Here is a 12,725-nt window from a genome sequence, read left to right on the forward strand (position 1 = left end):
TGATGCAGTTTTTAGCAGACCATCTTTAAAGTTAATTTTAGTAAGAGTCTGGGTATGATCAATAGTGATGATCAGTTGTGTGTCGTCTGCATAGGAAATTGTTTTAAAGCCACATGACCTAATGAGATTTTCCAGGGGAGCCACTTACACATTAAAAAGAGTAGGGCTGAGGATTGAGCCCCAGGGGACCCCTTTGTCCAGGACCCTGAGTTTGGATGAGTGGTTGCCCAGCTAAACAGAACGGGTGCACTCAGACAGAAAGTTCTCCATCCATTCCAAGGCTTTACCAGTGATACCACTCTCCCCAGTCTTTGTACTAGGATTTGAAGAGTGATGGTATCAAATGCCACTGACAAGTCCAAGAGAACCAGTACCGCTGAGGATCCCTGGTCTAAGGCGAGCTTAGTGGTGTTAGTGTCCTCCTTTAAGGCTGATTCCGTGCTATGAAATGCGGAAGCCTGACTGAGAGGAGTCCAGAAGGTGGTTAGATTCAAGATAGGACACCAATTGTTGATTCACTAAAGACTCTAGGATTTTAGATATGAATGGGAGTAGGGATATAGGTCTGTAGTTTGACATGTCCAAAGGGTCTGCCATAGGTTTTTTAAGAAGGGGTTTGATGAATACTGTCTTCCATTTCTGAGGAATAGTGGCTGACTGAAAAGAGAGATTACATAAGTTAGTAATTGAAGTGAGTAAGATAGGGGACAGAGTAGTGATTATGTGAGGGGGCAAGGTACGGCGGAGAACCAGTTTTTATTGAGTTTAGTTGAGACTGTATTTGATCCTCTGTGACAGGACAGAAACATTCAAGGGTGGAAGATTGAGTGTTACTCTTGTCTTCCTGAGACTCCAGAGTCCTAGTTATTGTGTTATTTGCAAGGGAATTGTAGATGTTAATTTTTTGTTCAAAGTACACAATGAGACTATTGCAATGTGATTGAGAAGAGGGTATTATGATATTACACCTGCTAGGATTCGTGAGTTCCCTAAGGATTTTAAAAAGCTCTTTGGAGGAATGTTTTGCAGAGTTGATTCTCTCGGCTATATGAATTCTTCTAGCAATGTTCCAAGTATTTCCTTCAGGCTATTTTATGGGCGATTCTTCCTTCCTCTGATTTGGATTTCCTCCATTTTCCTTCCAGCTTCCTAACTATGGACTTCTCCTTTTTTAAAGATTTGGAGTACCAGGGGGCCAGGGGATTTTCCCTTTTCATTATAGATATTTTTAACGGGGTGATGATGTCTAAGGCCTTTATAAAATAATCTTCGAAGGCTTGTAGAGCAAGATTGCTGTCTTTGTAGTCAGATATGATAGGGGGAGTAAAGGCAGGGAGAAAGGTGGAGGGGACTACTTTTCTACAAGGTATAGTGAATTTCATGGCCTGATGGAGGGCATCCTTAGGTTTCTGGATGTCCAAATAAAAATTTAGAGAGAAGTGGTCAGTCCATGTCTGTGCGACTGGAGTGCTCACTACTAGGTTGTTGGCATCAGTAAATATTAGATCAAGAGTGTGCCCGGCTGAATGTGTTGAACCTGACACCATTTGATGGAGATCCAGTGATTGCATATCTGCTAAGAGACACTTGGTATCGGGGTCAATTTGAATATCAATATGAGGTGTCCTGGTAGCTGATCCATGAGCTTCACACTGAAATCTTTCTTACAATCAGGTGGATGGTAGACCAGTGCTCCCCTCCAGCGTAAATTGATTGAGGCCTCAAGTTGGAATATTATCATTTCCACTGTAGGGGTGGAACAAGAGTCCAAGGTTTCTACTCTTATAGGATTCCGGGTCACAACTGCTTCTCCCCCTCCCTTTTTATGCTGTCTATCACACCTAATTATACTATAGGCTTGAGGTAATGCTAGGGCTTTAGAGGGGAAAGAGAATTAATTTAGCCAGGTTTCAGTAATGAAGCATATATCTGGCTTTGTAGAGTCTAAAACATCCCAAAGTTCTGAGGCGTGCTTGAGGATAGAACGTGCATTTAAATAGGTGCACTGCAACTGGGAGGGCAAAGTGAGTAATCTTCTCCAAAGTAGTGGTTTTACTGTTGATAGAGGGAATGCTGATTAAGGGGTCAAGTGTTGAGGGCCCTCGGGTTCTATACTTAGTTGGGGAAATTATATTAGCCCAGGCGAAGTTACAAGTGTTACGTTGCCAGTAGTTTCGGTTAACGATAGGTGGAATGATTCTCCACAAAAGGTGCCAGGAGTATGTTTCCCTATCGTTGTAAGCTCTTTACCTGAATACATTTTATGCAGCATAAGTATTCAAAAAGGTGCAGCCTTCCTGGTGACAAGCATAAGGAAACAAAGATTAGAACGTCAGCTGCCCAAAATGGTGGCAGCTGACACCCGGAAATTGTCCTCTAGGACTGCTCCCTCCGCTCATACGGCACCTTTGCAGCTGTGGTGGACCGAGCAGCCCGAGTGCTAATGAGAGGTGAGAGGTACGGCCTCCAATAATGGAAGTGATTAGGCAGTGCTAAAGTATGTTGAAAGGATGTTGTATAAAATATATCAAAATAAAGTTAAAAGAAGGTTTAAAATAATTTAAAGGGGAGTACTTTCGAAAGTCCCTCTCACTACACTGCTCGTCCGCCTAGGGGCTCTGAATAAATAGAGAGTGGAAGCCGGATGAAGAGTAGGAAAATGAAGACTAGAAAGTCAGCTGCCCAAAATGGTGGCAGCTGACACCCGAAGTTGCCCTCTAGGACTTCTCCCTCTGATCCAACGCCACCTTTGCAGTTGCGACAGACCGGAGAGCAGCCACGAGTGAGGACGAGAGGTGAGAGGTAAGGCCTCCAACAATGGAAGTGATTAGGCAGTGCTAAAGTACATTGAAAGTATGTTGTATATATAAAATATATTAAAACAAAGTTAAAAGAAGTTTTAAAAGAATTTAAATGAGAGTACTTGTGAAAATCCCTCTCGATGCGCAAGACTTCTTCATTCAAAAAGTCACTCCTCACAAATGGGACTACATTTCTATCTTTCTAATGAAGCAAATGTGTGTTAGCTAACAATAAACTAGGTAAAAATCAAAACATCTACAGTAACTAAAAACATTTTCTTTAAGATTGTATCCTTGGGATTAAAACAAGTATGCTAAAAGAAAGCAAATTCAATTTATGTGCTACATTCTATATGGTTATCCATCATAATTCTACTAAATAATACATTCTAAACAGGCATTTTGAACTCTTCTTGCTATAAGAAGAAACATTTTACAAAGTTATGTGAAACATTTATTTAATAAAAATGATCATGGAAAGGTCATGAATTAAACAATTAATGTGTGCATCAGCACATTTGTATCAAACCAGTTTCTAAGTAATGTTGCTTTAAACAGTTTTGAGGTCTAGCACATGTAAATATGGCTAGATACTACATTTTCTCTTTAAATATGCATTTTGTTTATGTAAGTCTGCACACTAATTATGCACATATATTAAAACTATATTATGTATGCCTCTTCAAATACACTTGTCCTACTTTTTTTAATGCTATGCACCCTGCCCTATGAGCCTTTAGGGCCTACCATAGGGTTGATTTATGAGTATTAAAAAGGACTGTTTAGGCCTGGCAAAAGGTTTATTTTGCCAACTCGAAAAGGCAATTTAAAACTGCATTGTAAACTGCAGTGGCAGGCCTGGGACATTTTGAAAGGCTACTTTAGTGGGTGACACAATGCGTGCTGCTGTCCTCTAGTCACATTTAATTTACAGGTCCTGGGTACATGTAGTACTATTTGATAGGCATTTACAAGTAAATTAAATGTACTAGTCAGGTTGATGCCAATTGTATCATGTTTTAGGGAGAGCACAGGCACTTTACCACTGATCAGCAGGGAAAAAGTACACAGAGTCGTAATGTCAACAAAAATGGGTTCAGCACAGAAGGTAAAAACCTGTGGGGTAACCCTGCAAAAAGAGCCAGGTAACCTTGAGTACACTAAAATGTGAGTCACATAACATTCTTCACCAGAGCCCTCCTTCTCTTCTCTTCTCTGTACCAAACCTAGCCTTAAGGGCAAAAGACCTGTGATGTAGGGAGTGCCTAAAGCGCACCTATTCAACCTGCCTTATTCCTGATTACTAATATGATGGTAGAGAATACCAATATTAATCAGTTGTCAAGCCACAAGTGTTGCAGGGATTGTGCTCTTAGAACAGAACTATGCTTGGAACCATAGAACATCAGTATGTAGAGACTGAGATACTATACCATCTAAGTACCTATGGGTCAGAGTCTGTCTAGTTATAGTGCCTCACGCGCCCTCCTCACCTTACCAGAGAAACAAATGAATTGACACCCCAGTACACAACACTCTCAACCCTCTCAGGGATCGTGGTAACAGCACAACCCTTTCGCTCTCTCTCATTCACAAAAAGATAACCAGGAGAGACGAAGGAAGTTCAGAATATTAATTTAAACTATTATGCCCTCAAATGCAGTATACGTGCCACAATTAGAAAACAAATGCATACTAAAAATAATGTTAGCATGGTTAATAATCCATATATCATGAAAAGCCCCCTCATTTTACATGACAGAGTAACCTAAACCACCTTACTTGCACACAAAGCTAAATATTTATATATCAAAGATCTCTGAGCTTACTGGCAGACCCCTTACCTTAGCACTCATGGATGGACCCTCTACATCTCAGCAGATGCAGTGCTCTTGTCTCCGATCCTTCGTTGTCTGTTTTCTGCTCATGTGCTCATCTATATGATAAGCCATGTATGCGCATAAACAAAAGCTGCATTCTTGTGTTATGACTAGGTGCTAGTGCCTGACCAGAAAGAATGACAAGGGACATTTTTGCTTGACCTTGTCTATGTCAGACTAAATCCCAGGAAAAGAACAGAACGCGAAAACATATGCAGGTTCCATGTGGAAAAAACAATGTGGCACAAAAGCAGAATGTGTTTATGCAGTAACACGTGCAAAGGAAAAGGAGGCCTACAATGTGCACAGTTAGGCTAACATAGGGAAAAATACAATGGGCCATGCAGAAAACACACAACCCAAGAATAGGTGGACCTCCAGCTTAGCCAATTACATGCACATTGCTTTCTGTACAGCATTCTAAAAGAACTGTGAGGAGAATCATACCAATATATACAAAACTAAATAGAAACACCCTTCAAAACACACATCTCCTTTTAATGCTGCAAGTACTCCATACAAAGCTCATTCTGAATATTTTTTGTGAGATAAACATATTGACTAAAATTATTTGGAATCACCATTACCTCACAGCCAATAGTGCAAGTGTGAAATCCTATGCATACCTGAATCTGTAGTACAAACTGAATCTAATACAAACTAACCCTTCCTGTCCTCTGATAATTTTTCAGAGAACGCTTGGCAGAGGCTTAGAGCATCCAAAAAATGTAATCTTTGAGTAGTTTCAAAGTAATCAAGCCTGGAAAAAAACAGAAAGTAAAAAGCTTTGGTAACATTTAGAGGGCAGAAGATATGCTCATTTGAGGAAAAGTTTCACATGTTGTAGAAATGGTTGAATGGTAAGTAACACAGTCCAGTGACACACTGTTTTATAACCATTATAGGCCTCATTACAAGTGACTCAGAGTGTACTGCATCTGGTGCAATCAGACATCATGGGGTTCAAACTTTGTGGGGTGCCATAAACAACACCTATTCCAGGCATTGCCCAAAATATAAGGCATGACGTTAATGTTGGTGTTTACAGCACTTAGCGCTGTGCTATTTGCCAAGCCTATCCCCCCAGCAACTCAGCCAAAATGTATTAAAGAGATACAGATGGTACACAGTAATTACTAGATGTGGTAAAGATGACATCACTAATAATTGTGGTCCATGCACAAACAGGTATACACACGGGGATCTGTAAACATTTGGGGCATTTATAATTGTGGCCCTAAAAGGCAGAGCCTGTAGTTTTTCAGTCCTATGCAGGGAGCTCAAACAGATTCACTGACAGTCATTATCAGAAATGCTGAATACACTGCAGACAGTAGCTGCTACCATCATGAGAATCTCACCTTATAGCTGAGCCTCACAAATGTAAATCTCTCTCTGATCCTCCTGGCAAATCAGCAAGAGCAGGAAATGTAAATTGTCTTGTAGCTTTCATGGCTGTGGTTTATTCATGAATTCCACTGCTACTGGCAGTGATCTGGCTATTATTATGTCTGAATCAAAGTAGTGAGTGGCTCTGTTCATTAACCATTCGCTGACGTTTGATACACTTCATGATATATTTGTTTAAATCAATCCTCTGTGGAGCTGCTTGTTATTTATAGGCCCAGTTCATTAACCTTTCTAATCTCTTTTAAATATTAGCAGAATTTGTGTTAGAGATCTGAGTAGATTTCTCATCAGGGGCTGTATTACACATTATCACTATTTATGCCCGACGCAAGCAGTGATAATGCGCCCCATTATGGTGTATGCGCTGCCCCCAGGGCAGCCGCGAACTTGCGCTGCACTGGGGTCAGCACATTCATTTGAAAACATGGAGCAGCCGCTCTGTGTTTTCACACTGCAGGAGGCATCCGCCTACCCTTGCAAAGGGGTTTAGAGATCCCTTTACAGGCCTCCAAGGGAATATCTGGTGGGTCCATGGGACTCCCTTAATTCCCTGAAGAGGGCTGCTGTCAGGAGGCGCACTAACAGTGTGGCATCATTTAAATGGCGCACTGTCAGTGCGCCTCCTGAGGGCTGCTTTGACTCTGCGCAAGAATGCAGCACACATAACAAATAGCCATATAGATTGTTTAATTGCATGAAGGGACACGTTCCTGCACATAAACAGTCATTGGCTGCAAAGCAGGCTCCCTTTCATTATGGTGCAAGGATGCCTTCATTGGCGCTAGGCAGCTGATTTTAGCGCCAGCACTATGGAAAACTCAGGGGTGTGCCGCATTGTAGTAAATATGGCACATCCTCGTGTTTTGAAAATGTCAGAGAGCAACGCTGGCACCTCCACGCTCCAACATTTTGTTATACATATGCCCCACAGTTTCTTGGGAATTACACCGAATTTATGATGGTGCCCCTACTGCGGATTGTTGAATTTACAATGTACTCAATTTAGGGAGTCTGTCTTTTATTTCACTGTTAATTTGTGCCTATGCTTGAAATTGCTTGTTTTAACTTATGTCCAGGGATTGACTGGCACAAAAAATAGGCTTGTTTATCAAAATAAATTGACCCATTTAGCAATTCAGATAGCTAAAAAACGTGGCCCACATTGTGTGAATCAGGGCAGGTTTGAACTTGTAAATACACTGTTTATAGGATTTTTGTTAAGTATAACAGACTGCATGCATTTTTGCTTGTTGCAGGCAATGTGTATTGTAATATTAGGGAAATCAAGGGTAAGAACTGGCCATCCAGACCATAAAGCCGGTCCACCAACAGGAAAGAAACCAGCCCACATACTGAATTGTCAGACAAACCCTTCTGCAATGCACAATTACCCTATTTCCTGCGTACCCTGCTTATTTTAACCTTTAAAGAAATAATTACGCTGCAGATCATAAACATCACTGGTGGCATTCGCCATATTTCTACATCTCCATTGTTTGTTTCTTCAGTAACTAACAGCACTGCAGTGACCACCAGGTGGGGTGTTTTGAAATTCAAGCTGGCTTGGTTTTGTCAATGTTTCTTTAGAATTATTTGCAATCATTCGTGCAATCCGAGACTTATGTAACAAAGTAAAAGTTAATCTGATCAACAACATCTGTTTGTTCAATGGTCTAGGATCTCCAGCTAGGATTCCCACAAGCACTAAATCAATGAATTTATAAAACAAATATATCAATTTACTTGTGTTGGTACTAACACGGCATAGTACTTATTATTGCTACTTAAGAACATGCATTGAGTATCATCTATAAAGATTACATGGCTACAATTCGTAATCTTAATATGACATTTAATGGAAATTGATATATTTTAAATTAATTCGATCATTTCTTTTGTTTTCTCAGGTAACTATGGAGAAAGTGGAATGGAAGCCTTCAAAGATATGTCAGCAAAGGAAGGAATCTGCATTGCTCATTCCTACAAGATCTACAGCAACGCTGGGGAGCAAAGTTTTGACAAGCTGTTGAAAAAACTCAAAAGTCATCTGCCCAAGGCCCGAGTGGTTGCATGCTTCTGTGAAGGCATGACTGTGAGGGGAATGCTAATGGCCATGAAGCGTCAAGGGTTGTCAGGAGAGTTCATGCTTCTGGGCAGGTAGGTCTTGCAGTTATTAACATGTTGTAGTGTTTACCAGACACCCGCAGGTTTCTACGTGAGATAATTATACATAATGTAATATCATTATCTATTTGCTCATTAATTAGCTACATGGAAATTATGGTGTTTTAACTCGAGGTACTTTAGCATGTATTTTAAGATTAGAATACGCAACACTATAAATGCCCATTTAGTTGCAAAATGTGTATTAAGATATTTTTCTTGAGGACTTCAGTTTCTAAAATGAATGTCACTCTAATGTCAGTTTTACCCATATAGGATATTGTAAACAATGTTCTGCTATTTTGCCAGATCATTATATTTGAATAAATATGACCAAAATGGGAAATAAATGATTCAGGCGTCACTACATGCTACACTGTCAATTGAATAGCAAGGGTTGGCTTACTAAAATATGTAATTTCGGGCTTTGAAATTCTCAACCTTTTTTAGGGCATTAAAATCTATGGGTTTTTCATTAACACATCTAAAACACATATTTGTTTAACATTTTAAACATGTTCAGTCCTTTTTAAATGGTTTTATGGTTAACTTACCATTTCTAAAACGTTCAGGTAATTGTAAATGGTAGGAATTTTTAAAAACATCTTTCTTAGACGATTTAAATAGTGGAATAATAGCAAACATATCTGCAAATTATTTTCATATTGAAATGGACCAGGGAATTGCTCCTCAAATGGCCTGTTTTTATCCCTATGAAACATTTTATAACTGTTTCATATAGCTGTACAGGTTCACCAATGTTACATACATTTTTTTAATCCGCTAAAGTACTGTATACTGGTTTTGTTAGTCGCTATAGTGAATGGCAGGCATGGCACCATTTGCATTTTTAGGGGTGTGAGCCAGTGCCATTCATGGTTGAGTGATTATGTAGGCCATTTTTAAGAAGTTTGTTTTAGATAGCAGCCAGGTCTAAGCCACTCGGTGAGAGTTCTGGATTTTATTTGGAGTGATAAGACCATGTTATTAGTGCTTCACTTTGGGGTGATAACAAACCAACAGAATAAAAAGACCTTTTTCATGTGTGTCTCACAAAAGGTATTTATAGATATTCTGATGACACTGTGAAGAACCTTGTCAACCCGAACCTGCAATTGTACCCAAAATATGAAAGCTACCTCTGATAATGTTGGACTCTATCTACTGTTTCAGACCATACCTGTCTGTAATAAATTGCTTCACTGACAACGATGGCATGTTCTGTTTTGTTCAGAGTTCAACCCTAATTCCTTAAATAGTTCAAGCGATCTGAAGGACTGCTTTTTATTTTGTGTATTTTGTTATCATTTATGCTGATTGGTTGCAAACTAGCCATTTAAAAGGTAAATGTTGATGTCAGGATGGAATTAATGTATAATGTTTTGAACTACAAAAGATTATGAATTTGTTAGTGGTAAAATAGAGGCATGATGTGACAGGCAATGGTGTTTTCAAGTTTTAACAAAATAGTTTGCCACAGAGTGGTCCTACTGTTGGTCCAATTGAATTTCTCTTTTTCATAAAGTAGACCTTTCTGAAAGAAATGTAGATGTCAGCTGTGAATTAATATACATACTACGAGTTAACATGTTCGTTCTGTGGGTGAATGGTGCCCGAACAACTCCCTTTCAGCTTTCATTCCATCTTAATGGGAGTTCTAGGGGTAGATGGATTGGATTTCTATTGTTAGAACATATTGCTTGAGAATGATAGTGCTCAGCACGTTTAGGGTGAAAGCATTCACTTCATCAGTAGCTGGGGTGTTCAATAGGTTTGGAGAATTATGTTGATTGTGTTGTTTAATAAATCTTTCCTGATTGATGTTCATGTTTGAAGTTGGTGAGCGAATGAAATTCATTAAATTGTTGTGACTGTTGCAGTAGTAGTCATTAGTAGACCATCATTGCAATGGAGGTGAATAAGAGGAGTTATGAGTCAGGCGACATGACATCTGTGCTCCAGATGTGCATTAATCAGGTGGTGCTTTGCAGGGTATCCACGTTCCTATTGGTGCTGTTGTTTCAGGACATGAGTCTCTATGCTAAAAAAGAGGTAGTTGTAGATAAATATAAAATACATAGGTTTGGTTATAAGTAAGTGCATCTTGTTGTTAATTCCCTGCTGACGGGCACACCAATTCTTACTCACTAGAATTGTGATGTGACATTGGGGCTTACTTAGAATTCGGTGGTCAGGGTACTCTATCGCAAACATGCCAGATATCTCCCATCCACTGTACTACAAGTGCATTATAGTCTGTGGGTCTTGTGATAAGGCAAACAGGACATTTGTGATGCAGGCCAATAATCTTCTAGTACTGTTTATTTACTACAGAATCCCAGGTGAAAAGCCAAAGATCTGAATTCCAGGTTTATTCTTGACATAATCCGAGAATTTTGTAGCAAGTCAGGAGTACTATATGAGTAGGTGTAAGACATGGGGTCTAAGTAAGGGCTACCCCTGTAGTCAGGGTAAGTCAGATACACAGCCTAAATTAACCTGTGCTCACCCTGTGGTAGCTTGGCACAGAACATTCAAGTTTACCTTAAGATACAATGTGTAAAGTATTTGCGTAACACTTGAATTACACCAACTCGATGGAACCAACACAAGACTCCACACATGTTTAGATGGATAGATGATAATTATCTGAGTAAAACAAGACCAAAATGACAAACATCCAATAAGTAGAATTCAAGTTATGACTTTTTAAAGATTAAATGAAAAAAACAGTTTTTGGAAATAACTAGCGGTCAAAAGGTTACTTGAGGTTGCGAGGGATCGGTGCAAATTCAGAACGCGATGGAGCGCAGGCTGGCTACAGAACCTATGCAGTATCTGCTGAAAAAGTACCTTGTATAGAACAAAGCATTGAGGGCACGCTGCGTCTATCTTTTCCACGCAGTCAGGTAACTGAGACGTCATCGGGCACCCTTGAAGGGAAGGCAATGTATCGTCATGGAGCCATGCAGATCGTCATCATAGATCTGTGCAGGCTGTGGATTCTTCATCGAGCACCCTCTGCATCAATGCCAAAGAGGTGTTGTGGTGGAAGTTCTCACCCAGTCAAGACAATGAGTCGGTTTTTGCAGACAAGGGTAGGACTCACAGATGGCAGAGTCCAGCAGCACCATCAGGATTGCATGTAGTCTTTTGTTTCCCCGAGACTTCCGAAAATAGGAGGCAAGCCCTCGGAGTCACTCTGGGTTCAAATGAGAGGGTACAGTCCTTGTCCTCAGCAGAAAAGAGATCAGTAGGCAGCAGGGCAGCTAAGCAAAGCAGAGAAGCAGTGCCTTACAACAGTCAGTCACAGCAAAGTGGCAATCCTTTCAGCAAGGCAGTCTTTACTCCAGCAGAGTTCTTCCCAGGTCCAGTAGTGTACTAATTTGATAGGACTAAAGACAGCCCTAGTACTTATACCCAAATGTGCCTTTAATGTAGGGGGTGACTTCAAAGAAATCTCTGAATTGCAGTACGATCCCTTTTAGCCCAGCCCTGGCTACAGACTACCAGTAGGGGGTAAATCAGCCCTTTGTGTGAGGGCAGGACCCAAGCTATTCAAATGCAAGTGTGAGCAACCTCCCTCTGCCTTCCCAGGAAGGCTATCAGTATGCAGATAAATGCAGATGAATCCCCTGTCACACCAAGCCCTTCCTGTGTTGTGGCCGACTAGAGGAAATGTACAAAGTATAGCTCTCACCCAGCCCAGAAGTGTATTAGAGACATGCTGCAGGCACACAGAGCAAAGTTAGCAGCAGAGAAATGTCCAGGTCTGGGCGTCAAATTTCGCCCTGTGGAAAATGTGGAGTTCCCGATAGATTCTACCTTGTACTGGAATTAATTTTCAGTTGGCGCGCTCGAGCCGGGTATTTGCACGACCATGATGAGTCTTGCAGAGTGTTTGGGAACGCCGGTGAGATTTGCCGGCTGTCAGTGAGAATTGCGGGAACTTGCCAGCCTCTAGCACGGCTTTAGGCTGAGCCTGCGACATCCAGCGCCTTTTTTCTGAAGACAGGGAGGGAGCGCAAGTGACCGTGGCTGCATCCTCGAGCAGATTTTCTCCTTGTGGTGCCGTTTGCTTGCGATTTTGAGTACGAGAACACGCGTCGCGGTACCAAATGTAAAAAATGTAGCACAAACGGGCACATTGAGCAGCTCCGCCCACTCGCGGAATTCCACGGTATCTCACTGAGTTTTTGAGGCACTGCACATAATTCCACATAGCAGAACTTTTGCGAGCTCCGCCCACGCCAAGAAATGTCAACTTTCTAAAAGTGGCATTTGTAAGATGGTAATTTCAAATCCAACTTTACCATTAGAGAGGATTTATCACCATCAATCCAAAGATATTAAACATGAAGTAGCTACTCCTTTCCAGTCAAGAATTACAGCTTAAAGGACGTATTAAGGAATCCCCAATGCAAGCCTATGGGAGGAGTAGGCCTCACAGCAGTCAAAAACGAATTTAACT

At 40.7% G+C, this 12,725-nt stretch overlaps 1 protein-coding gene across 3 annotated transcripts in view; it reads left to right on the top strand.

Moving 5' to 3' along the window:
• Window positions 1–12,725, top strand: part of GRM5 (glutamate metabotropic receptor 5) — a 967,034-nt gene that overhangs the window by 286,511 nt on the left and 667,798 nt on the right. For all 3 annotated transcript variants that reach the window (XM_085623142.1, XM_085623143.1, XM_085623144.1), the window contains exon 3: window positions 7,999–8,248. In XM_085623142.1, the coding sequence (XP_085479268.1) occupies window positions 7,999–8,248 (250 nt within the window). The remainder of the gene's footprint in view (window positions 1–7,998; window positions 8,249–12,725) is intronic.

Source organism: Triturus cristatus, chromosome 8 (genome assembly GCF_964204655.1).
Source record: "Triturus cristatus chromosome 8, aTriCri1.1, whole genome shotgun sequence".
Classification (NCBI taxonomy): domain Eukaryota; kingdom Metazoa; phylum Chordata; class Amphibia; order Caudata; family Salamandridae; genus Triturus; species Triturus cristatus.